Raw genomic sequence first — 27,961 nt, 5'->3', positions numbered from 1 at the left:
CTAAACATCCAGAAAAGAGAAGATGTCGGGGCAGAAATCGAAAAAGACAAAATAGAAAGTCAGAAAGTGTAAAGTAAATCCTAAACCACTAAAGCAGCCGTGCTGGTGGTCCTGGGCGCCGAGTCCTCCTGCACCCCGGGGTCTCTCCACAGTTGGGGGTCTATAACTTTAATTCTGTGCACTGATGTAACGCCTCTTCCCGTAAGCGGAGAGCGGGGCGGTGTACAGGGGGCGGGGCGGTGCACAGGGGGCGGGGCGGTGCACAGGGGGCGGGGCGGAGCGGTGTATGCGGGGCCAGGCTTGCCGTGACTTGCCCGCTCCGCAGTCTCAGGCCCTTCTCGGTCCTTACACGCGGGACCCCGCACCTGTCGGCAGGTAAGTGCCCACAGACAGCGCGGACCCCCGGTGTAGAGAGTACAGGGGTCTCCTCAGCTGCGCCTCTTACTGGCAGGACCGAAGACCCAACAGTGTACAGCGGAAACTTTTACAGTCGGTGTGGAACTACAAGTCCCAGCCTGTCCTGCCTGCGCAATGTGACCAGTGGCGCATTAGGAGGTCCCTCTAGAGCGGCTGCTGTGGGACCCCGGAGGCGGCATCACACGGCTGACATTGGGGGATCTCCAGATTCTGCTCACCGGACTCATCACAAGATCCTGTCAGAAATGATCTCTGAAGTGCAGCAGCCGCCGGGGGGATTCACCGCATCTGCCCCCCACCCTGAGAGGGTCGCTACCTGCAGCCTGCCGTATACCCCTGTAATAGATATATATATATAGGACTGGCTGCAGCCTGCCGTATACCCCTGTAATAGATATATATATATATAGGACTGGCTGTAGCCTGCCGTATACCCCTGTAATAGATATATATAGGACTGGCTGCAGCCTGCCGTATACCCCTGTAATAGATATATATAGGACTGGCTGCAGCCTGCCGTATACCCCTGTAATAGATATATATATATAGGACTGGCTGCAGCCTGCCGTATACCCCTGTAATAGATATATATAGGACTGGCTGCAGCCTGCCGGATACCCCTGTAATAGATATATATAGGACTGGCTGCAGCCTGCCGTATACCCCTGTAATAGATATATATATATAGGACTGGCTGCAGCCTGCCGTATACCCCTGTAATAGATATATATATATAGGACTGGCTGCAGCCTGCCGTATACCCCTGTAATAGATATATATATATATAGGACTGGCTGTAGCCTGCCGTATACCCCTGTAATAGATATATATAGGACTGGCTGCAGCCTGCCGTATACCCCTGTAATAGATATATATAGGACTGGCTGCAGCCTGCCGTATACCCCTGTAATAGATATATATATATAGGACTGGCTGCAGCCTGCCGTATACCCCTGTAATAGATATATATAGGACTGGCTGCAGCCTGCCGGATACCCCTGTAATAGATATATATAGGACTGGCTGCAGCCTGCCGTATACCCCTGTAATAGATATATATATATAGGACTGGCTGCAGCCTGCCGTATACCCCTGTAATAGATATATATATATATATAGGACTGGCTGTAGCCTGCCGTATACCCCTGTAATAGATATATATAGGACTGGCTGCAGCCTGCCGTATACCCCTGTAATAGATATATATATATAGGACTGGCTGCAGCCTGCCGTATACCCCTGTAATAGATATATATATATATAGGACTGGCTGTAGCCTGCCGTATACCCCTGTAATAGATATATATAGGACTGGCTGCAGCCTGCCGTATACCCCTGTAATAGATATATATAGGACTGGCTGCAGCCTGCCGTATACCCCTGTAATAGATATATATAGGACTGGCTGCAGCCTGCCGTATACCCCTGTAATAGATATATATAGGACTGGCTGCAGCCTGCCGTATACCCCTGTAATAGATATATATAGGACTGGCTGCAGCCTGCCGTATACCCCTGTAATAGATATATATATATATAGGACTGGCTGCAGCCTGCCGTATACCCCTGTAATAGATATATATACACATGATTGGCTGCAGCCTGCCGTATACCCCTGTAATATATATACATATAGAGCAGTAGTGCTGGGAACACTATAGGAACGTGACACGTTGTCGGAGGTAATGCCCCACCCCACCCCACCCCACCATTATCACCTGGGGACATATATATATATATATAGGATTGGCTGCAGTCTGCCGTATACTCCTGTAATGAGATAGATAGAGATATATGTATATATAGGATTGTCTGCAGGCTGACAGGTGAGCTGGGCGCGGCGGCGTCATGTGACCGCTGGGTGAGGGGCGGCAGGTGCAGCGCTGGGGCTGAAGGTTCACCTGACAAGTCCATTAACTCTTTGCTGGCGGAGGAGGTCACATGACCGTGTGTAGGAGGAAGCTCCCGCTCTCTTCTTACCTGGGGCCCCTAGTGCAGGAGGCTCCGGGGCCCCGCGCTCAGTATAGTGACCGCCTGCTCTCGCGGCTCCTCCACACATTGGACTTAATTTCCATTTTCTCAAATCGAAGTCTGGAGTCCGGATCTCTGTAAAGCGTCCGAGCTGTGGAGCGGAGTTCACTATGACAACTCCTCCGGGCACAGAGTCTAACAGTACAGAACCCCCTCTATACTGGTGGAAAGGCAAATTCATCGAACACCCCTGACAGGGCATGCTGGGAATTGTAGTGTCACAGCTGCAATGCCACAGGATGCTGTAGATGTAGCAGATGCCCCTTTAGCCGGACTTGCAGTTTTGACTGTATTATTATTAGTATCGTAATGTCCTAGGTTTCCAAAACAACAACTTGTAATCATACAGTCACCAGAAGCGGCTGATTGGCTCCAGGCGGCAGTCACTGCACGCGGCTGATTGGCTCCAGGCGTCAGTCACTGCACGCGGCTGATTGGCTCCGGGCGTCAGTCACTGCACGCGGCTGATTGGCTCCGGGCGTCAGTCACTGCACGCGGCTGATTGGCTCCGGGCGGCAGTCACTGCACGTGGCTGATTGCCTCCGGGGCGGCAGTGACTGCATGCGGCTGATTGCCTCCGGGGCGGCAGTGACTGTCCCCCACCCCTCCTGTTTGTTACTATGGCGTTCAGCACAATCCATACGTGTAGTACAACCACCATCATTGTGCTGCTGTCCGTCCATCACTTGTCTCCCTGGCAGAGACTGATGGGTTACTTGCTTTCCATGAAGGTGATGACTTGATTGTGAGCTTCTGTGGTCAGTGATACATTGTATTAACATTCGTTCCTTAATTTGATGTCCAATTCAACATTTTCTTAAACATCTTTATTTTTTTGCTGTTTGCCATATCTTAATCCATTGTGTATGGAAACCATCAACAAGCAGGTGAAGGAAGGACTGCTGCCGATCCAGCTGATGGCACCACTAGATACTGTGCATTGTGTTCCTACCACCCACAGTATCCAGGCCTTGTAGGCGGCAGATAACCCCGGCACAGCGATGGCTCCGCAGCAGCTTACTGATGGTTTCCAGTGCTTTGTCTATGCTGCATAGAAACTAATGTAAACAGTAACAATGTATCACCAGGATGTGACATCACTGACGTTCAGAGGATGACGATCCTTAAAGGGGAAGCGTCACTCTGAACCGTCAGCAGAGGATAAGTTACAATGGACGTTATATGAGGCACAACCTTTACTTGTGGTCACAGAATGGCTCCAAAGAGAAGAGCAGCGTCTCAGGCCCAAGGCTCCGGCAAAGGGAAGAAAGCCAAGGTGAAGGTGAAGGCGGAGGTGAAGGAAGAGGAGGAAGAGGCGGCCATCCCGGCCCCGGACCGCTTCCAGAGCGCCGTCCAAGCTCTTAAAGCTGCGACAACAGAGAAAAAAGGGAAGGCGAAAATAGACTCGGCCTGTTCAGTGAGCGGACAAGGCAACATGGAGGTGAGTAACCGGCGGCACGGATCTGTACTGCGGGCCTAAGGCGGGGACAGCAGAGTTCAGCTCCGGGGTGATGATGGGGTGGGCGGGAATGAATCTGGACAATAAGGGTCTATTCTCTACCATCATCGTCTTTTCTTGGTGCCACCAGGTCTACGAGGATTACGATTGTATGCTCAACCAGACCAACATCGGGCACAACAACAACAAGTTCTACGTCATCCAACTGCTGCACAGCACGGACAGCAAGAAGACCTACTACTGCTGGAACCGCTGGGGCCGGGTGGTGAGTGAGGGCCCCTGCACTCTCCAGAGCTGCACTCACAGTTCTGCTCTCAGGCTGCAGTTCTTCACAGCTCGCTGCTTTCTGCTACTATGTAACAGTCTGAATCATTTCCTCACATTGCCTCTCCTTACATATGGTGGGCTCTTCCAGTCACATCCAGAGCTGCACTCACAGTTCTGCTCTCAGGCTGCAGTTCTTCACAGCTCGCTGCTTTCTGCTACTATGTAACAGTCTGAATCATTTCCTCACATTGCCTCTCCTTACATATGGTGGGCTCTTCCAGTCACATCCAGAGCTGCACTCACAGTTCTGCTCTCAGGCTGCAGAGATCAGGCCTCGCCGGGGATCACAGAGATGTTTGCATCTTACATTGCACAGATTCTGATATAGGAGAATATCCCCCAATGTGAACAGAGCACAAAGCCTCGAGCTGACACTCGCCTTATTGAATGGGCCTATGGGAGCCATGATGACCTGGACCCCTGTAGGACCCCCGCCTCACTTCCTGTAATGCCCCTCACCACCACTGTGTGGCCACTTTGTGTCCTGCAGGGCGAGGTCGGTCAGTCCAAGTTGACCTTTTTCTCTGATGTGAACGCTGCCACAAAAGACTTTGAGAAGAAGTTTAAGGATAAAACGAAAAACAACTGGTCGGACAGAGAGAAGTTCACTCCGCATCCGGGAAAGTACACGATGATCGAGGTGGAGCACGACGATGAAGAAGAAGGCGGCGAGGCCGTGGTCAAGGTGAGAGATGAAGCAGATCCCAACCACCATCTGCGGTCAGTCCAAAGGAGATCTCCACTCACAGGTTGTGTGTCCTGGTTATCGGTGGAAATGACCGTGAGCTTCTCCGAGATCCTCCTGGTATAATGTCCCCCCTCATCCTGGTATAATGACCCTCATCCTGGTATAACGTCCAACATCCTGGTATAATGTTCCTCACCCCCCATCCTGGTATAATGCCCTCCACCCCTCATCCTGGTATAATGTCTCCTCATCCTGGTATAATGTCTCCTCATCCTGGTATAATGTCTCCTCATCCTGGTATAATGTCTCCTCATCCTGGTATAATGTCTCCTCATCCTGGTATAATGTCTCCTCATCCTGGTATAATGTCTCCTCATCCTGGTATAATGTCCTCCTCATCCTGGTATAATGTCCCCCCCATGCTGGTATAATGACCCCCCTCATCCTGGTATAATGTCCCCCACGCATACTAATATAATGTGCCTGTCTCCTCATCCTGGTATAATGTCTCCTCATCCTGATATAACGTCCTGATCCATTTGTGCTTTCGCACATCCAGGTGAAATCACTGTCTGCGGACTCTCCCTACCGCACAGGCCCGGTCGTGGTCGCACCCCCTGTAATATTGATTCTCGCGCCCTGCCGAGCAGCTTACGTCTTCCACCTTGGCCAATCAGAAGTGAAGAGATCCCGAATATTCAGGAGCTTTCCCCTCTTCTCTCCACAGGTGGACACCGTGGACGGAGTGTGTAAGAAGGTGCGACCCTGCTCTCTGGACAAGCCCACCCAAGACCTGGTGTCCCTGATATTCAGCAGCGACATGTTTAAGGACGCCATGCAGACCATGAACCTAGGTGTGTGACCGATCCGCGCAGGGTGGAGTGCGGGGGGCCGGCGGCGGTGGCTTCACGTCAGGTCTCTATTTCAGACATAAAGAAGATGCCATTGGGGAAGTTGAGTAAAGCGCAGATAGCGAAGGGGTTCGATGCCCTGGAGGATCTTCAGGCCGCGCTGGACCAGAGGGCGGGAAAGGCGAAGCTGAGCGAGCTGTCCTCCCGCTTCTACACCATCATCCCCCACAACTTCGGCCGCCAGACGCCCCCCGTCATCGACAGCCTGGTGGTGCTGCAGGCCAAGAAGGACATGCTACTGGTACGGACAGTTGTGTAAGAAAGGGGTCCGTCCTAGAAGCCCACCGTGTTCTGTAATGGGGAATATAAGTACTAGTGTGGGGGTAGCGGGGGTCCGGTGTAATCTCCTGGAGTGGGGTAGCGGGGGTCTGGTGTAATGTCCCCTGTAGTAGGGGTAGCGGGGGTCTGGTGTAACCTCCCCTGGTGTGGGGGTAGCGGGGGTCCGGTGTGATGTCCCCTGTAGTAGGGGTAGCGGGGGTCCGGTGTAATCTCCTGGTGTGGGGGTAGCGGGGGTCCGGTGTAATGTCCCCTGGTGTGGGGGTAGCGGGGGTCCGGTGTGATGTCCCCTGGTGTGGGGGTAGCGGGGGTCCGGTGTAATCTCCCCTAGTGTAGGGGTAGCGGGGGGTCCGGTGTAATCTACCCTGGTGTAGGGGTAGCGGGGTCCGGTGTAATCTTTGGTGCGGAGCAGTTTTCTGTCCTCGCTGTAGACCCCCATATCTGCTGCCCCCGTCGCTCGGTGTCAGTCCTTCCTTCTGGTTCCTCCGTCAGGTCCTGGCAGACATTGAGCTGGCGCAGACCCTCCAGGCGGACAAGGTGAAGCAGGAGCAGGAGGCAGCGCTGAGCGAGGTCCCGCACCCCCTGGACGTAGATTATCAGCTCCTCAAGTGTGAGCTCAGCGTCGTGGACCCAAAGAATGAAGAATACAAGGTGATCACGAGCCTACAAGACCCCAAACATTTACCTGCTTGTATCACTAATGCACAGCAGCCAAAAACCAGCTGCAGTGTAAAGCATGGCGGAGGATCAGAGGGGCTCAGACTGCGCTATTCAGTGCAGATAAGCTGATGATGGCTTTACTGTGCTGAAGGTGAGCTGCAGTGTAAAGCAGGAGTGCAGCACAGAGTCCTGTAGCAGGACAGCAGCCGTTTATTGCAGCGGTCCCACCCAGAGGAGTGACGCGCTTTACCTGAGGGTCTTGTGTTGCAGGTGATCGACACTTATGTGAAGCACACGGGGTCGTCCTACCAGAAGCTGAAGATCAAGAACGTCTGGCGCGTGGACCGGGAAACTGAGGTCGGTCATTAATCGCGGGGCCGGGTTATTAAAACTCCTTAGAATGTTACAATATTTGTGCGACACTCGAGGCGCCGTCTAAATGCTGCGACCCCGATGCTCCATAATCCAGAGCAAATCCCTGTCCTCACGGTGCAGAGCCGGGATCGGCCACTAGGTGGCGCCAAACATTGTGAGGTTATAGAGCTCAATCTGCGAGTATAAGGGTATGTCTCTGCCCTGATTGGTTCTCGCCTCCATACTTTCTATGGCTTTAAGGCTATGTGTCCACGTTCAGGATTGCATCAGGATTTGGTCAGGATTTTCCATCAGTATTTGTAGCCAAAACCAGGAGTGGAACAATCAGAGGAAAAGTATAATAGAAACATCTGCTCCACTTCTGCATTTATCACCCACTCCTGGTTTTGGCTTCAAATCCTGATGCAATCCTGAACGTGGACACATACCCTTAAAGCCATAGAAAGTATGGAGGCGAGAACCAATCAGGGCAGAGACATAGGACAACCGCCGCCGCCATGCAAAAATCGTAACACCGCAGATAACAGTGATAACTCTCTGAGTACAGATAATGTAGTAGATGTCACCTGCAGTCCTATGTAACACCACAGATAACAGTGATAACTCTCTGAGTACAGATAATGTAGTAGATGTCACCTGCAGTCCTATGTAACACCACAGATAACACAGTGATAACTCTCTGAGTACAGATAATGTAGTAGATGTCACCTGCAGTCCTATGTAACAGCACAGATAACAGTGATAACTCTGAGTACAGATAATGTAGTAGATGTCACCTGCAGTCCTATGTAACACCACAGATAACACAGTGATAACTCTCTGAGTACAGATAATGTAGTAGATGTCACCTGCAGTCCTATGTAACAGCACAGATAACACAGTGATAACTCTCTGAGTACAGATAATGTAGTAGATGTCACCTGCAGTCCTATGTAACACCACTGATAACACAGTGATAACTCTCTGAGAACAGATAATGTAGTAGATGTCGCCTGCAGTCCTATGTAACACCGCAGATAACAGTGATAACTCTGAGTACAGATAATGTAGTAGATGTCACCTGCAGTCCTATGTAACACCACAGATAACACAGTGATAACTCTCTGAGTACAGATAATGTAGTAGAGGTCACCTGCAGTCCTATGTAACACCACAGATAACACAGTGATAACTCTGAGTACAGATAATGTAGTAGATGTCACCTGCAGTCCTATGTAACACCACAGATAACAGTGATAAGTCTCTGAGTACAGATAATGTAGTAGATGTCACCTGCAGTCCTATGTAACACCACAGATAACACAGTGATATCTCTCTGAGTACAGATAATGTAGTAGATGTCACCTGCAGTCCTATGTAACACCACAGATAACACAGTGATAACTCTCTGAGAACAGATAATGTAGTAGATGTCTCCTGCAGTCCTATGTAACACCACAGATAACACAGTGATAACTCTCTGAGTACAGATAATGTAGTAGATGTTACCTGCAGTCCTATGTAACACCACAGATAACACAGTGATAACTCTGAGTACAGATAATGTAGTAGATGTAACCTGCAGTCCTATGTAACACCACAGATAACACAGTGATAACTCTGAGTACAGATAATGTAGTAGAGGTCACCTGCAGTCCCATGTAACACCACAGATAACACAGTGATAACTCTCTGAGTACAGATAATGTAGTAGATGTCACCTGCAGTCCTATGTAACACCACAGATAACACAGTGATAACTCTCTGAGAACAGATAATGTAGTAGATGCCACCTGCAGTCCTATGTAACACCGCAGATAACAGTGATAACTCTGAGTATAGATAATGTAGTAGATGTCGCCTGCAGTCCTATGTAACACCACAGATAACACAGTGATAACTGAGTACAGATAATGTAGTAGATGTCACCTGCAGTCCTATGTAACACCACAGATAACAGTGATAACTGAGTACAGATAATGTAGTAGATGTCACCTGCAGTCCTATGTAACACTACAGATAACAGTGATAACTCTCTGAGAACAGATAATGTAGTAGATGTCACCTGCAGTCCTATGTAACAGCACAGATAACAGTTATAACTCTCTGAGAACAGATAATGTAGTAGATGTCACCTGCAGTCCTATGTAACACCACAGATAACACAGTGATCACGCTTTGGGTACAGATAATGTAGTAGATGTCACCTGCAGTCCTATGTAACACCACAGATAACACAGTGATAACTGAGTACAGATAATGTAGTAGATGTCACCTGCAGTCCTATGTAACACTACAGATAACACAGTGATAACTGAGTACAGATAATGTAGTAGATGTCACCTGCAGTCCTATGTAACACCACAGATAACACAGTGATAACTGAGTACAGATAATGTAGTAGATGTCACCTGCAGTCCTATGTAACACCGCAGATAACAGTGAGTCTTTTATTAAATAAAATACTTTCACATGACACTAACTATGATACACTACAAATAGAACACAACAAAACAAAACATAAGAACAAAGCTCCAATCAGACGGCCACAAAAGACAAAAAAAGAAACCTACTAATCAGGGACAAGAAAGAAAATTCCAATTAAATAAAGAAAGCAAAAAGAAAAGACAACAAACAAAATACTCATAACTTACATTAATACCCCTGTAAAAATTATAAATAGTAAATAGTATAAAATCATACAAGACCCCCGGCCCAGCTTCATTCATACTACTATATACAACCCCAACTACATTCACACCGTCCTATATACAATATTATAAACAATATACACTATAAACACATTATATACAGATTTATGCAACGCCGCAAACACAACAAAACCCTACTGGTCCCACTGCCTTACCTTACAGCCACCCGCTTGCACCGCCACATACACCCTACAACAAACCTAAATACAATACACTGTACAAAATTATTATTATTAATTTTTTTTTTTTTTTTTTATATATATATATATATATATATACACACACCTACACTAACTATCCCGCCACCCCTGATCCAACTCTGGCCACAAAGTTCAGGAATTATCCGAGCTAGGATCAGGCCCCAAAGTTTTTCCCCAGGCGGGGCCTGGGCCAGGCCAGATCAGTCTCATATCACCGCTGTTGAAACCCCCCAATCCCCCACCCAACCTAACTAAGACCCTCTATTATACACACTATATACAATATATACAATACACTATATACAATATATACATAAACCAACTTCACAACCTACATACTCACCACCCAAGGCTCAAGTTCGATGCCTGCAAACCTTCTATTCAGGGAACAGAGATACAAAACAAAAATCTAGGGTGTAAAGATATCAGCCCACCACCAGGATATAGGAGCGCTAACGGACTAAGGCACCCCGAAGGAGAAACCCCTCCAGAGATGGGCCGCCCTCCGGGCACCCAGTCTTTCGCACTCCAGAGAACGCACCTTCACCAGGGCACCTAGGATGCTGCTACAAACTTCATCTACACGGAGGATTTTACTCTGCGTCGAAACTAAAACTCGTGCGTTCCACGTGAAGTACCTGACCACTGCGCTGACTAAGAATAAAGTGGCTCGGTCCCTTCTCCCGAGGTCTCTGAACGCTCCATAGGCCCACTCGGCATAGGACAGAGTGGCCAGCCGCGGCCAACCAATGGAAGCGCCCAGCCTGTTGTACACCTCTGTATTAAAAGGACAATGAAGCAGGAAGTGCTCCATGCTTTCCAGCATGGTAGCGCAAGCCTCACGGGGACAATTCCTGTCCACGGAGCTCCTGTGCTTCAAATTGCCCTTCACATACAACTTACCTTGGAAGCAGCGCCAAGTCAAGTCCCAATACTTCTTGGGGATCCTGCTAGAATTTAGCAAACTTAACCCAACCTCTAGATCCCGACTTGGGCAGTCCTTGAGGACCAATGGTTTCTGAAAATGCGAAAGCAAGACCCGCATGTCGAGGAGTTTCCTCGGGAGGGACCTCACTTCCCACATTCCCAGACCCCACCGGCGCATCATTTTCAGAACCGGGGTAACATAAGCCGGGAGATGCCCGTGCGGTGTGCGGAGATCCTTCAATCTTCCCCCTGTCTCCCATTCCTGGAAGAAAGGCTGAAACTATCCCTTGCAGGAGAATACCCACGGAGGAGCCCTCTCTTTCCAGAGGTTTGCCACGTTAACTTTCAAAAAGGTGTTCACTAGGAACACCACGGGGTTTACCATATTCAACCCCCCTAGTCTCCTCGTGCGGTAAGTGACCTCCCGTTTGACTAGGTTCAGTCTATTCCCCCATAACATCTGGAAGAACAGACTGTAGACCCGTGTCCAGAGAGGCTTTGGTAAGACACAGACGCTGCCCAGGTAGATTAGCAAGGGGAGCAGGAAAGCTTTGCACAGGTCAACCCTTTCCCTCAGGGTCAAAGACCAACCCTTCCATTGGTCCACTCTTTGGGCGACACCTTTGATTCTGCCTTCCCAGTTTTTCGTGGGGTAATCACCCTGGCCAAATTCGATGCCTAGGACTTTGGCATGTTCTTGGGGTTCGGGGAGGGTGTCCGGAAGATCAAACGCGGGATCCCCGCCTCCCAGCCAGAGACTCTCACACTTGTCCTGGTTGACCTTGGACCCGGATGCCTCCGAGTAGCTCTCCACTTCTGACATCACCACCATCGCCTCCCCTTGCGAAGAAACAAAGACCGTGACGTCATCCGCGTAGGCCACTACCCTCAGGATAGCCTCCGGCGCCACCCCGCCCATCCCCACCCCCGCCAACGGCCCACAATCGACCCTTCTGAGGAAGGGATCGATCGCAAACGCGTAAAGCAAAGGGCTAAGAGGGCAGCCCTGGCGGACACCGGACCCTACCCCGAAAGGTTGTCCAATCCACCCGTTTACCAGAGGGAAAGTCTCAGCCCCTGCGTACAAGGTCTTAAGCCAGTCCACAAACCCTCCAGGCAGACCATACCTCAAAAGAGTGGACCAGAGGTACTCGTGGTCAACCCGATCAAAGGCTTTTGCCTGATCCAGGGTCAGCAAGAACCCCTTCCAAAGGCCCGCCCTGCCCTGCTCCACGGCCTCTCGGACACCCAGAACAGCACTGAAAGTGCTACGGCCAGGAACGCAACAGTGCTGGGCCTCCGAAAGGAGCCGCGGCGCAAACTTCACCAGCCTGTTGAAGAGTATCTTAGCCAAAACCTTCCTGTCCACATTGAGAAGTGATATGGGACGCCAATTCTCAATGCGTGATGGATCCTTACCCTTTGACAAAATGATCAGAGCCGACCTCCTTAATGATCTCGGCAGAGTGCCCGAGGAGAGACACTCATTAAACACCTGAGTCAAGAGGGGGACCAAGGAGTCCCTAAAGGTCTTAAAGAACTCGGATGTTAAGCCATCCGGACCTGGCGATTTTTTGGGCCGGAGCCCATCGATCGCCAGTCTCGCTTCCTCTTCTTTGATCGCTTCTGCCAAACCGCCCAGCGAGAGGTCAGCCCCTGGCTCAGGAACAGCTTCAGCCAGGAAAGCCGACATCCTGTCACGATCCAGTTCCTTCCTTCCCAAGAGGTGCGAGTAGTATGAACTGACGACCTCCAAGATCCCTGATCTGGACCTTCTCAGGGATCCCGTACTGTCCATCAGCCCCGTCACTATCTTACTATTCACTGACATCTTGCAGCTTCTGTAGGGGTCGGGCGAGTAGTACTTCCCGTAGTCCCTCTCAAAAACCAAAGATGCGTGCCTATCGTACTGACACCTCATTAGCAAGGATTTCACACTGGAGATCGCCTCGCGGCTACCCCCAGTCGAGACAAGATGCTCGAGTCTCCTCCTCAGGCTCTGATACAGACGATCCCTGTTCAGGCTTCTGAGGTTCGAGAGTTGCCGGAAGAATCTCGCCACCCGATGTTTGAACATCTCCCACCACTCCGACTTAGTGTTACTTAGGCCCAGCAGCGGTACCTGGCTCTGAAGAAATTCCTCAAAGGACCGTCTTACAGCTTCTTCCTCAAGGAGTGACGAATTCAGCTTCCAATAACCTCTTCCCATCCGAGGAGTCTCTGTAACGCTCAGAGAAAACATAATCAAACAGTGATCGGAGAATTCCACCTCCACAACCGACAACGGCGAGGAAACGGCCTCCTCCTTCAAATAAAACCTGTCTAACCTAGACCTGCACTGACTACCTCTAAAAAAGGTGAACCCCGCGTGGCCTGTGTTGTGCCGGATGTGGACATCCACCAGGCGTGCCTCACTTACTATCCTATTTAGCGCGACGCAGTCGTAAGCCAGCCGGTCTACGGAACCTCCTCTATCACAGGGTCTCGTGACATTGTTGAAATCCCCTCCAAAGACCACCTGCCGACTCGAAAATAAGTAAGGTTTGATCTTCATGAAGAGACACTTGCGGTCCCACTTGGACTGGGGACTGTAGATGTTAATGAGCCGAAGCTCCTGTCCCCCCATGGAGACATCTAGGATCAAGCATCTCCCCATTTCTAACTCGATCAATCGTCTGCATTCAACCGCTGCGGTCTTAAAAAGGACCGCCACCCCGCTATACGACTCGGCCGCAAGAGACCAGTAGGAGGGCCCGTGCCTCCACTCCCGCCTTGCTTTATGCATGGTTGATAGGTCAGTCAACCTGGTCTCCTGCAAAAACAAAATGTCGGCGTCAAGTTGGCCGAGAAAATGAAAGGCCGTGTACCTTGCCACATCTGACTTTATGCTGGCAACATTAATGGTTGCCAGCGTCAACGGGGTGGGTGCCGCCATCATGATTGATTGAATTAGATAGCCTTTTTCTTCCCACCCCCAACAGTTTCACCCTCTTCCTCTGACAATGATGAGTTTTTAGTGCGCTTAAGACAAACTGACTCATCCATTCTCTCCTTACATACACTCTGGCCCTTGTCTGGTGGTCCCGAGGTAGTCCCCCCCCCCCCAGAAGGCTTTGTATTTGCCCCCTGAGAAGAAGACCCAGCGACCTCCTGAGCCCCAACAACCTTGTCCGCAACCTCCGGCCCCGGGTCCCCATCGCCCCCCTCTGGAGGGGAGTCCTGGAGGGCCCGGAACCGGTTAGAGAGATCCACCAGAGGGGGGGCGGCTGGACCTTCCAATGGCACCTGGATCAGGGCTACGGAGTCAGAGGGGTCGCACTCCGAGGAGGAGGCTCGAGGCCCGGACCCCCTCTTATCCTTAGTTGTTTTCCTGTTACCCTTTTTCTTTTGCTGTGACCACTCGCCCTCTCCCTCATCCAGACTGTCACCGGATGAAGGTTCCTGGGCAGACATGGCGTCCTTTTGCTCCTCTCTTTCAAGTCTCTTGACTTCCTCGCTCAATTCGCCGTCTTTAGGATCCTCAGCTGCAAGTGAAGCACCCGGGTCAGAGTTTAGGGTCATTACTCCCTGCCCCCTTTTCCCATGGCGCTGCTCCTGCCGCCTGATATTGGATGGCGGCAGCCTGCTCCTCACCGGTTCCCTGCCTCCTCCGCCTCTGCTGGTCCCTTCACCGGCGAGATTAGTCCCGGCTTTCGCCTGTCCCGCACTTGCCGCTTTCAGGACCGCATTGGCAAAGGAACGCGGACAGCGACTGAACGGGTGACCGAGGTCACCACACAGGTTACACCTAATCCTGCCACAGGTAGCAGCAAGATGGCCGAGGTCCCCACACAGTGCGCATTTCTGGGTGGTACACTGCGCACTGAAGTGTGTGGGGCTGCCGCACCTGTGACAGACCTTAGGCTGCCCCCGGTAGAAAATCAAGATCCTGTCCCTCCCCAAAAATGTTGAGGAAGGGATATGGGTAACGGTGTTTCCTGAAACCTTCAATTTCACCATGAAGGTCCAGGCTCCTGACCAGATACCATGCTCATCGAGGGTCTTCTCCGGAATACCGACGATGTCGCCGTATCGTCCAACCCAGGTGGAGATGTCGACACAGGAAAGTGACTCGTTACTGGTCAAAACGGTCACCTTCCTGACCGAGTTCTGGCGGGATATTGCCACAGCGAGGAAACCCTGCCATTCGGGGCGACCCCGAGCCAGCTCATGGCGAGACCAGAAAAGCTCAAGGCCCTCCGGTCTCACGAAGCTGACATCGAAGTAGGAGGTCCCATAGGGATGGATCAAGGCAAAGATGTCATATGCCACGAAGCCTATCCCCAGCAGGAGCTCAGCAACCTTTGACTGATCAGGACAGGCATCCTTGCTTACCCACTGGAGACGGGCCACGTTCCTACGGTTACTCCTCTGCCCCGGTGTCGGCAGAGACCAGACAGTCTCTGCCCCTCTATCTCGGAAGGCGGAAAGACTGTGTCTCTCTATCCAGAAAGACAGATCAACCTCCCTCCCCTCTACATTGATGGAACTCTCCCCTCTCCTCAGGGCGTCCAGGAAGCGCTGTTGCAAGTCACCTTCCTCAGGGTCACCAGACAAGGGCGCACTACTGCCCCCAGCAGTGACAGCTGCTGAATAGCTTGGGGCTGAAGCCCCCGCCACCGCTGGGGGGGCAGCGGGACCACTACCTGCTTCCCCTCCACCAACACCAGTAAAGCTCTCCTCATTCACTCCGCCACTACTCCCATCATTGGCAACGTCACTACTCCCATCATTGGCAACGTCACTACTCCCATCATTCACTCCACCACTACTCCCACCATTCACTCCACCACTACTCCCATCATTTACTCCACCACTACTCCCATCATTCATTCCACCACTACTCCCACCATTCACTCCACTACTACTCCCATCATTTCCTGCACAGCTCCTTTCATTCCCCTTACCACTGCCACCACTTCCCGTCACTTTATTACCAGTATTGTCACCACCATTTGTCCCACTGTTCTCTGCACCTTCCACAATCACATCCATTCCTTCCTCTGCTGGCTTCTCTGCACTCACACCTGCCGGACCGGGGGAGGGGTGCAGCACCACACCCGATTTCCCTTGATTGGTGCTGACTCTCTGTTGTGTCCTTGGAGCGCCTTGCCCCCCCACTGCAGCAGTTTGCACTTTATTATTTTGGGCCCGCTGCTTGTTGGGGGGCGCCGCCTGCCCCGCACCCACAGACTTCGCGGTCCTGGTGTCATGCTGGGGTGCTGGAGCACTCTGTCCCCCTGTCGCAGCAGGGCGCCTCGTGTTCCCTGCAGATGATTTATCCTTTTTCTGTCCTTTTTGGACACGCTGCTCTCCTGTCACAGCTGCGTGCCTGTTCTCCTTTAAGGCGCACTGCGCCCCTGTCACAACAGTGCGCCCCCCTATCGCCGCACCATGTTCCTCGGACCTGCCCCCCACAGCCCCGGCGTCGGCCGGCTCAGCCGTAGTGAGCAGGGATGGAGTCTGCCCACACCGTCCCCCTTTCGCAACGGCGTGGACACCCACCTCACCCTCCTCAGCCCCGGTGATAACCGGCTTAGCCGCGGAGGGCAGAGAGGGAAACTCCTCGGGGTCCCCTATGTCCGGCGCCGTGAGTACCTCCACAGCCTCGCCCCCTGCACTGTTCCCCGCACAGACGGCAGCACCGCCGGACGTCCTCCTCCTCTCCCCACCTTGCCTATGCCCCGGACCCACTGCAGAGCCCGTGCCTTTAGGTTTGGTGGGGTTTACACAGGAGGTGGTAGGTGTAACATCATCCATCAGTACATATCTGTAACTCACCACCTACCGTGTGGTCTCCTTCGTTGTCTTCTTCCTCTTCTTAGTTTCCTCTGCTGGCTCGTCCTCACCAAAGGAGAAGCGGTCCAGGTTCACTGGAGACTCCAGCTGTCGGATCTCCTGTAGCAGACCGCCCTCCTCCTCTTCCTCCGCTGACACTCCAGCCTGTGCTGTCGGAGTCCTCTGCCGTGCCGGGAGGCCGCTTCCCTGTTGTCGGCTCTGCGACTCACTCTCCCGGCTGGTTCCAGCTTGTAGGACTCCAGTCACAACCACATCGGCGTCCTCCTCCTCCTCCTCCTCGCTTAGGACGCCGGCTGGCGGCTCTCCTGAGGTATTTAACCCCTTCATTTCTGAGAACCGCCGCTGGTTCTTAAACCTCTCCAGGAAGGGACCTGCGCTTTTCTCAATCCCCTCCCGGAGGAGCACTAACCGGACCACCTCATCTCTGAGGGCTCTTAACCTCTGGGAGGTCACAGGTTTCTCCTTGTTAGAGGCTCGGGTATTCAGGATCCGAGCCTCCCGCAGCTTCTCCTTCAGCCCGGTCAGTGCTTTGCCGGCGTCCTCATACTCACGTAGCATGGCGACCACTCGGGAGGAGAAGGTACTCGTGGACTCGCCGGAGCTCCTCTCCCCCCAGGATGTTCCTGGGCTCTCCTTCCTGGGGCCTGGGGTGCCCCTGTCTTCCTCTCTGGGCGGACGATGAGCCGTCTCAGGGTTGGAGTAGGTGGGAAGGTTTTCTTCACCCGTCCTGACCTCCTCAGTCCCTCTTGGGCCGGTTGCTGCTGCTGCTGCTCTCTGTCCCCCGCCGGCACAGACCGGGGAACAGAAGCCTGGGAAGCCATGTCGGCCTCCCAGGAAGCCTGCCTCTCTCTGGGGAGAAGAGAGGCAGACTCTGGGCCTCCTGCTGGAAGTCCTGGAGCTCACAATACAGGTGCTGCTCCCAGCAGGGTGTGACTGATTGTGCGCACCTGTCCTCCACACTCAGTCCTATGTAACACCACAGATAACACAGTGATAGCTCTCTGAGTACAGATAATGTAGTAGATGTCACCTGCAGTCCTATGTAACACCACAGATAACACAGTGATCACTCTCTGAGCACAGATAATATACTAGGTGTCACCTGCAGTCCTATGTAACACCACAGATAACACAGTGATAACTCTCTGAGTACACATAATGTAGTAGATGTCATCTGCAGTCCTATGTAACATCACAGATAGCACAGTGATAACTGAGTACAGATAATGTAGTAGATGTCACCTGCAGTCCTATGTAACACCACCGATAACACAGTGATAACTCTCTGAGTACAGATAATGTAGTAGATGTCACCTGCAGTCCCATGTAACACCACAGATAACAGTGATAACTCTCTGAGTACAGATAATGTAGTAGATGTCACCTGCAGTCCTATGTAACACCACAGATAACAGTGATAACTCTCTGAGTACAGATAATGTAGTAGATGTCACCTGCAGTCCTATGTAACACCACCGATAACACAGTGATAACTCTGAGTACAGATAATGTAGTAGATGTCACCTGCAGTCCTATGTAACACCACAGATAACACAGTGATAACTGAGTACAGATAATGTAGTAGATATCACCTGCAGTCCTATGTAACACCACAGATAACAGTGATAACTCTGAGTACAGATAATGTAGTAGACGTCACCTGCAGTCCTATGTAACACCACAGATAACACAGTGATAACTCTGAGTACAGATAATGTAGTAGATGTCACCTGCAGTCCTATGTAACGCCACCGATAACAGTGATAACTGAGTACAGATAATGTAGATGTCACCTGCAGTCCTATGTAACACCACATATTACACAGTGATAACTCTGATTACAGATAATGTAGTAGATGTCACCTGCAGTCCTATGTAACACCACAGATAACACAGTGATCACTCTCTGAGTACAGATAATGTAGTAGATGTCACCTGCAGTCCCATGTAACACCACAGATAATACAGTGATAACTCCCTGAGTACAGATAATGTAGATGTCACCTGCAGTCCTATGTAACACCACAGATAACACAGTGATAACTCTCCAGTACAGATAATGTAGTAGATGTCACCTGCAGTCCTATGTAACACCACAGATAACACAGTGATAACTCTCTGAGCACAGATAATGTAGTAGATTTCATCTGCAGTCCTATGTAACACCACAGATAACAGTGATAACTGAGTACAGATAATGTAGTAGATGTCACCTGCAGTCCTATGTAACACCACAGATAATACAGTGATAACTCCCTGAGTACAGATAATGTAGTAGATGTCACCTGCAGTCCTATGTAACACCACAGATAACACAGTGATAACTCTCCAGTACAGATAATGTAGTAGATGTCACCTGCAGTCCTATGTAATAACACAGTGATATCTTTCTGCGTACAGATAGTGCAGTAGATGCCACCTGCAGTCCTATGTAAGACCATGCAGCATGTTGGGGAAATAGGCTTGTTAGTAACCGCTGTGACTGTCATTATGGCCGCATTCTCCCCTGTAGTCAGGAATGATCAGACTGTGTTCAGACCTTGCGTTTTCCTGCAGTTTTTGTTGCGGATTCCTTGTGTGATTTGTTTACACTACAGGTTTAATAAAATTAGTTTTTGTTCCCAGAAGTCCTGCAGAACACTGCTTCTTTGCCCGTTTTTGCACTTTCTTAGTGCCGCAGAAAATAAAGCGAGTGCTGGAGATTTCTGCTATCAGGGCTGCTGCTCGCACTGTGAGAAGCAGATACTTTTTATGGAAATTATCAGGAAGCCGCTGCATGTGAACAGAGCCGAAATCTGCTCTAATATGAATCCGTTCCACAACTGCTGTGGGGGGACGCAAATATTAGGGGCCTCTGGGGTCTGATGGATGGAAATAAGGCCAAGATTCCGGGGTCCTTGTACGGAGCACAATGCCCAGACCGATCGCCGGGCTCAGAATTGGTCTGAACCGCCTACACTTACATGGGGCTGCTGAGCTGAGGGCCAGAGATCTGCAGATGGTCCAGAATTGGGCTTTGTACATGGACCATGAAATGCAGCCGTCTACACCTGGTCCAAGGCGCACCACTTTGTTTTTAGCCTTTATGGACCCGGGTATGTGAGCGCTTGTGTTCATTCCTCCTTATTCTAAGAACCATTACTTTTTTATTTTTAACCATATGAGGGATTGTTTTTTGCATGATAAGTTGTAGCTTTCAATGACATCACTTATTTTACCATATAAGGTATTGGAAATGGGGTCCTTGAAGGGGAGATGTGTATCATTGAGGTTGGTAGCCTCTGTGACGTAAGCCCGGGAAAGCATGCTCCAGCACTTATAGTGCTGATGGTTATTGGGGCTTATCAGGGTCGGGTTTTCAAGCCGTCAGAGATGGGTGGGACTGGCTGCTCACATATCCCACCCCAGGGCGAGGTACTGCAGATAAAATGGAGACCAGTTGTCTCCTCCATAGTCTGTGTCTGGAGGTGTGCAGATCTCCAGTATTGCTTGTGTTTGCTAAAGGACTGGAGAGCTGGACACTAACCCGAGCGGGTGAAGCCGCACCCTGTGTGGACTGTTATTTACTTTACCCCTGTGTGGACTATTGTATGGAGAAGACTGTCTTTTTGTTTTGGTTTCCTGAGCGGTTTATGAAGTTGTAATAAACCAGCCTGGACATTTTCTGGAAACCGCTTTCTATGCCGACCTGAACCGCAGTGGAGTGAGTAGAACCCTACAGGGAAAAAAAACAGTGAAATGATAAAAAATGGGGAAATTCCATATTTGTTATTAGGGTTTTGTTTTAACAATGTTCATTCTGCATTAAAAATGACCCAGCACAATAATTCTCCAGGTCGGCGCAATAATTCTCCAGGTCGGAGCAATAATTCTCCAGGTCGGAGCAATAATTCTCCAGGTCGGCGCAATAATTCTCCAGGTCGGCGCAATAATTCTCCAGGTCGGTACAATGTCGCCCAAACCAAACTCGGGGTCTGTTCATACATTGCATTTTCATCTATGAAGCTTTTTACTGTTCCAGTGAAGTGGATGCGATCGCTGAAGCCTCGTGCAGCTTTACTGTTTCCTTGCAGATTTGATGCAGCTTCACATTTGCAGCCGGTCAATTCTTTCAGTTTGTCGCATTTTTGATGCATTTTTTTCCCATTCATATAAACAGATTTAAAATGCTACAATGTATCTTAGGTAACATTTGTTCTGCCAACACTCCAGTATTTTCAGCAGACTTTTCCGCTGCAGACACTGAACATGTGCACAGACGCTTATTGGGTTTCTATATATTTTAGTGGTTAAAGAAAAATTCAGAACCTTGTAAAAATAAAGATACGGATGGCTCGTGTTCCCTTATTCTGAGACCGCAACCTATTTAGTTTTCGTCTCTGGTGCTGAGTGAGGTCTTGGGTGTATATATATATATTTGTTGGTAGTGAAGTTACAGCTTGTACATGTTGTGAGACTGCAGGGGGCGCTAGAGATATAGTAATGTCTCAATACAAACCTCTGAACAAATGTCACTGCTACCTGCACGGGTAGATGAGCGTCACTACCATCATCACCTCACAGGGGGACACAACTGATGAAGGCCCAAATCTTCTGTAAACCTGTTGGTGACCAGTGTTCAGCCATAATATTCTGAATTAATCATAGAATGGTAGAGTTGGAAGGGACCCCCGGGGTCATCGTGTCCAGCCCCCTGCTCAATACAGGACTCACTAAACCACCTCATACACATGTTGGTCCAGCCTCTGTGTGAAGACTTCCATTGAAGGAGAACTCACCACCTCTCGTGGCCGCCTGTTCCACTCATTGATCGCCCTGTCAGCCTTCTAATCTCTAATCTGTATCTTCTCCCTTTCAGTTTCATTCCATTGCTTCCTGTGGTTCCATGTGTAGAAGAGAATAATGATGATCCTTCTACACTGTGACGGACCCTCAGATATTTGTAGACGGCCATTAAGTCTCCTCTCGGTCGTCTTTCTTGCAGCTAAACCTTCCCAGATCCTGTAACCGTTCCTCGTAGGTCTTGGTTTGCAGACCGCTCACTTCTGTCTCTTCTGTTCTAGGAGGAAAGACTCGGCGCCCACCAGGACCTAGATAACCGCCGCTTGCTGTGGCACGGAACCAACGTGGCTGTGGTGGCGGCGATTTTGAAAAGTGGCCTGCGCATAATGCCCCATTCTGGGGGACGTGTGGGCAGAGGGATATATTTCGCTTCTGAGAACAGCAAATCTGCCGGATACGGTAAGAGGATGAAAAGAAAACTGTCCAGATTATCCACCATGATGGAAATCTAAAATATCAAGGAACATTAGCTGAGAACACTAATCTGCCCCATGATGACAGAAGTCTTCTCGGAGTGATCCCTTTATTGGCGAAGGAGAAGATAATGTTTGCAGCTTTCAGAGCTCCGCGGCTCCTTCAGGCAGATTACAAATAAATGAATAAGAAAAAGGCAGAACATTTCTGGAATATTACAGGAGGACATTTGTTCGGGGGGGGGGGGGGGGGCTAAAGATCAGCCAAGGAAATCAAATTAGCCATTTTCTTACAAATGGAGAGGAGGAATAATGTTCTTAGTTATCTGGACTCCGTCTGGTGGAGGTGTGAATTGTGTCCATGTAGTGACTCGTAAATCCTGGTGTTACACGGAGTCCTAGTGAAAAGAATTGATCATCTCTATCAGTTTGAATTCCCAAATTTTTCTTTCTCTGTCCTTAAAATGACCTTTTAGTATTAAGACTTTTAAGTGTTATACAGAGTCCTGCTCCAGAGAGATGTTTTCCCACAGGCGTCCATTAGGAAGAAAATGCCGAACTTGAATTCCTTGGCTTATTTTAGGAGGCATCACGCTCCACCTCCTGAACAAATGTCCTACTGTAGTGTCCTGAAATGTGTCTTTTGTTTATTCATCTATGTGTAATCCGGCCTGAAGAAGAAGCCGCGGAGCTCTGAAAACTGCAAAAGTAGTATTTACTGGTTCGCCAATAAAGGTATCACTCCGAGAAGACTTCTGTCATCATTGGGCAGAAAAGTATTCACATCGATTATTCTGGCTAACACGGTACCGCAATACAATGTGTTATTGTACATCAAGGAAAGTTAGCCTAATTCTGCCGGATCTCAGTGACCAACAGCGCAAGGGACCTCAGCCCCCTCTCCAACAATCATCCTAATGCAAACCCTAAAAATGATGAAAACGAGAGGACCGTGCTCAAATAAATACTGCCCCTATGTACAAGAATATAACTACTATAATACTGCCCCTATGTACAAGAATATAACTACTATAATACTGCCCCTATGTACAAGAATATAACTACTATAATACTGCCCCTATGTACAAGAATATAACTACTATAATACTGCCCCTATGTACAAGAATATAACTACTATAATACTGCCCCTATGTACAAGAATATAACTACTATAATACTGCTCCTATGGACAAGAATATAACTACTATAATACTGCCCTTATGTACAAGAATATAACTACTATAATACTGCTATGTACAAGAATATAACTACTATAATACTGCCCCTATGTACAAGAATATAACTACTATAATACTGCCCCTATGTACAAGAATATAACTACTATAATACTGCTATGTACAAGAATATAACTACTATAATACTGCCCCTATGTACAAGAATATAACTACTATAATACTGCTCCTATGTACAAGAATATAACTACTATAATACTGCCCCTATGTACAAGAATATAACTACTATAATACTGCTATGTACAAGAATATAACTACTATAATACTGCCCCTATGTACAAGAATATAACTACTATAATATTGCCCCTATGTACAAGAATATAACTACTATAATACTGCCCCTATGTACAAGAATATAACTACTATAATGCTGCCCCTATGTACAAGAATATAACTACTATAATACGGCCCCTATGTACAAGAATATAACTACTATAATACTGCCCCTATGTACAAGAATATAACTAATACTGCTCCTATGTACAAGAATATAACTACTATAATACTGCTCCTATGTACAAGAATATAACTACTATAATACTGCTCCTATGTACAAGAATATAACTACAATAATACTGCTCCCTATGTACAATAATATAACTACTATAATACTGCCCCCATGTACAAGAATATAACTACTATAATACTGCTCATATGTACAAGAATATAACTACTATAATACTGCCCCTATGTACAAGAATATAACTACTATAATACTGCCCCTATGTACAAGAATATAACTACTATAATGCTGCCCCTATCTACAAGAATATAACTACTATAATACTGCTCCTATGTACAAGAATATAACTACTATAATACTGCCCCCTATGTACAAGAATATAACTACTATAATACTGCCCCTATGTACAGGAATATAACTACTATAATACTGCCTCCTATGTACAAGAATATAACTACTATAATACTGCCCCTATGTACAAGAATATAACTACTATAATACTGCTATGTACAAGAATATAACTACTATAATACTGCCCCTATGTACAAGAATATAACTACTATAATACTGCTCCTATGTACAAGAATATAACTACTATAATACTGCCCCTATGTACAAGAATATAACTACTATAATACTGCCCCTATGTACAAGAATATAACTACTATAATACTGCCCCTATGTACAAGAATATAACTACTATAATACTGCCCCTATGTACAAGAATATAACTACTATAATACTGCCCCCTATGTACAAGAATATAACTACTATAATACTGCTCCTATGTACAAGAATATAACTACTATAATACTGCTCCTATGTACAGGAATATAACTACTATAATACTGCCCCTATGTACAGGAATATAACTACTATAATACTGCCCCTATGTACAAGAATATAACTACTATAATACTGCCCCTATGTACAAGAATATAACTACTATAATACTGCCCCTTAAGGGCTAGAAGTATACTTTGATTGACTGTTGAATATCTGTATTTAGTTGGTTTTTCTCCTTGCAGTCGGCTGCACCTCCAGTCGTCTAGGAATCATGTTCTTAAATGAAGTGGTGCTGGGGAAAGAGTACCATATTACAAGTGACGATTCTTCTTTGAGAGTTGCTCCAAAGGGCTATGACAGCGTTGTGGCGCGTGGAATAACCGAGCCAGGTGCGAATCCCACAGAACACATTATCCACATGCAGGTTTATACTTCATTACATAACACACAGTGTCTAATACTTCAGAGTAACTAAACCAGGCCATAAAGGAGCACAGATGAGCATGTTTGTCCATTACAGAATAGTGAGTGCAGCTCTGGAGTATAATACAGGATGTAACTCAGGATCAGTAATGTAATGTATGTACACAGTGACTGCACCAGCAGAATAGTGAGTGCAGCTCCGGAGTACAATACAGGATGTAACTCAGGATCAGTAATGTATGTACACAGTGACTGCACCAGCAGAATAGTGAGTGCAGCTCTGGGGTATAATACAGGAGGTAACTCAGGATCAGTAATGTATGTACACAGTGACTGCACCAGCAGAATAGTGAGTGCAGCTCTGGAGTATAATACAGGAGCAGTAATGTATGTACACAGTGACTCTCCCTGATCTCGTTGATTTCTTTCCATAGATCCCTCCATGGACCATGAGCTGACGTTGGATGGCAGGAAGATTATTGTTCCACAAGGAAAACCAATTAACATGTCCAAGTTCAAGAACTCCCACTTCTCTCAGAGCGAGTACCTGGTGTATCAGGAGAGTCAGGCTCGGCTGCGCTACCTCCTGTTACTGCAGTTTTAGGCTGTGTCCTGCTCCTCCTCCTCCTCATTTCTAGGTATTGACCCCATAGCCCCTGAATATGGAAGAAGCTGCTTTATCCGGAGACGGCTCCTGACCGCCCACCATGAGGCTGTAGAGCGTCTGTGTGAAGGAGACATTAGTGAAGCATTAGAGGAGCTCAGCCGCAAATGTAAAGTGAAATCCTTTCTTTTAGGGGGCATCGTTTCCCTTTGCGAGGGGTTTGTCCTGGGGAGTCTCACATACAAGACAACGCCTCTTGGGGGAAAAAAGATATGTAAATGACGTCTTCTGCAAGATTAATGAAACTACCGCCGTATTCTGCATGAGGACTAAGATATCGGCCAAAATAATGTTCCCCCCCCCCCCCTGTGTAGAAAGGAGCGAAGACGGGGTAACGAGCATTGTAATGTCAGACCATTAACACCTTATTCTACAGCATCAGCCCCTCTATACTGCTGACAACCTGCCGGTATATCCTGTGTGAGAGGTTGTCGGGCCCCTATATACTGCTGACAACCTGCCGGTATATCCTGTGTGAGAGGTTGTCGCTCCCTGTATACTGCTGACAACCTGCCGGTATATCCTGTGTGAGAGGTTGTCGGGCCCCTATATACTGCTGACAACCTGCCGGTATATCCTGTGTGAGAGGTTGTCGCCCCCTGTATACTGCTGACAACCTGCCGATATGAGAGGTTGTCTGCCTCGTCCCCTCTATACTGCTGACAACCTGCTGATGTATCCTGTGTGAGAGGTTGTCAGCCCCCTATATACTGCTGACAACCTGCTGATGTATCCTGTGTGAGAGGTTGTCAGCCCCCTATATACTGCTGACAACCTGCTGATGTATCCTGTGTGAGAGGTTGTCAGCCCCCTATATACTGCTGACAACCTGCTGATGTATCCTGTGTGAGAGGTTGTCTGCCTCCCCCCTATATACTGCTGACAACCTGCTGATATATCCTGTGAGAGGTTGTCAGCCCCCCTATATACTGCTGACAACCTGCCAGTATATCCTGTGTGAGAGGTTGTCTGCCCCCTGTATACTGCTGACAACCTGCTGATATATCCTGTGTGAGAGGTTGTCGGCCCCCTCTATACTGCTGACAACCTGCCGGTATATCCTGTGTGAGAGGTTGTCGGCCCCCTGTATACTGCTGACAACCTGCCGGTATATCCTGTGTGAGGCCGGTTTCACACGTCAGTGGCTCCGGTACGTGAGGTGACAGTTTCCTCACGTACCGGAGACACTGACACACGTAGACCCATAAAAATCAATGCATCTGTGCAGATGTCATTGATTTTTTGCGGACCGTGTCTCCGTGTGCCAAACACGGAGACATGTCAGTGTTCGTGGGAGCGCACGTTTTACACGGACCCAATAGAGTCAATGGGTCCATGTAAAACACGGACCGCACACGGACATTCTCCGTCTGGGGTCCGTGTGCGTGCAGGAGACAGCGCTACAGTAAGCGCTGTCCCCCCCACATGGTGCTGAAGCCGGTATTCATATCTTCCCTGTAGCAGCGTTTGCTATAGAGAAAATATGAAGAATAGTGTTAAAAATAAAGATCTAAGTGTCCGCCGCCCCCCCACCCCCTGTGCGCCCCCCCGCTGGTCAGAAAATACTTACCCGCTCCCTCGCTGCTTCCTGGTCTGGCCGCGCCTCCTACTGTATGCGGTCACGTGGGGCCGATCATTTACAATCATGAATAGTCGGCTCCGCCCCTATGGGAGGTGGAGCCACATATTCATGACTGTAAATGATCGGCCCCACGTGACCGCATGCAGGAGAAGCCGCGGCCAGACCAGGAAGCAGCGAGGGAGGCGGGTAAGTATTTTCTGACCAGCGGGGGGGCGCACAGGGGGTGGGAGGGCGGCGGACACCTAAATCTTTATTTTTAACACTATTCTTCATATTTTCTCTGCAGCAAACGCTACTGCAGAGAGGATATGAATCGCAGCTTCAGCACCATACAGAGTGGGTACCACACGCTCCGTGTGGTACCCACTCGCCATACGGGCGGCACACGTGTCCCGCTCGTATGGCCTCCGTGAGTTCCCAGGCACACGGACACGGATAACTCCGGTACCGATTTATTCCGGTACCGGAATTATCTGGACGTGTGGGACAGCCCTGAGAGGTTGTCTGCCTCCCCCCTCTATACTGCTGACAACCTGCCGGTATATCCTGTGTGAGAGGTTGTCGGCCCCCTGTATACTGCTGACAACCTGCCGGTATCTCTCGTGCTGGGACTCCTTGGCTTTTGCACTCCTCTCTGCTACATATTTGTCTGTTTATTATTTACATTTGCGTTTTGTTACTTTTCCTTTGTTGTATAAACATCGTTCATAATAAAGAAAAGCTGGAATAATAAGAA

At 49.0% G+C, this 27,961-nt stretch overlaps 2 protein-coding genes across 8 annotated transcripts in view; one reads left to right on the top strand and one right to left on the bottom strand.

The window, feature by feature from the left end:
• Positions 1-27,961, bottom strand: part of CYB561D2 (cytochrome b561 family member D2) — a 260,718-nt gene that overhangs the window by 217,821 nt on the left and 14,936 nt on the right. The gene's annotated exons all lie outside the window — the stretch shown is intronic.
• PARP3 (poly(ADP-ribose) polymerase family member 3) lies at positions 260-27,961 on the top strand. 7 transcript variants are annotated; one of them, XM_077277012.1, is made up of 13 exons: positions 260-375; positions 3,661-3,889; positions 4,038-4,172; positions 4,725-4,919; positions 5,650-5,776; positions 5,851-6,074; positions 6,602-6,760; positions 7,040-7,126; positions 21,863-22,040; positions 24,799-24,945; positions 25,414-26,070; positions 26,497-26,715; positions 27,725-27,961. In XM_077277012.1, exons 1-11 carry the CDS (start codon positions 287-289, stop codon positions 25,581-25,583), a joined length of 1,740 nt encoding a protein of 579 aa, XP_077133127.1. In that variant the 5' UTR covers positions 260-286; the 3' UTR covers positions 25,584-26,070; positions 26,497-26,715; positions 27,725-27,961. The 7 variants fall into 7 exon arrangements, with proteins under 7 accessions (XP_077133127.1, XP_077133126.1, XP_077133123.1 ...); XM_077277011.1 differs by having other exon boundaries at positions 26,232-26,715; XM_077277008.1 differs by having other exon boundaries at positions 25,414-26,177; positions 26,232-26,715.

Source organism: Ranitomeya variabilis, chromosome 8, assembly GCF_051348905.1.
Source record: "Ranitomeya variabilis isolate aRanVar5 chromosome 8, aRanVar5.hap1, whole genome shotgun sequence".
Taxonomy (NCBI): Eukaryota; Metazoa; Chordata; class Amphibia; order Anura; family Dendrobatidae; genus Ranitomeya; species Ranitomeya variabilis.
Note: the sequence above shows the minus strand (reverse complement) of the source record. Positions and strands in the feature narration are given on the sequence as shown.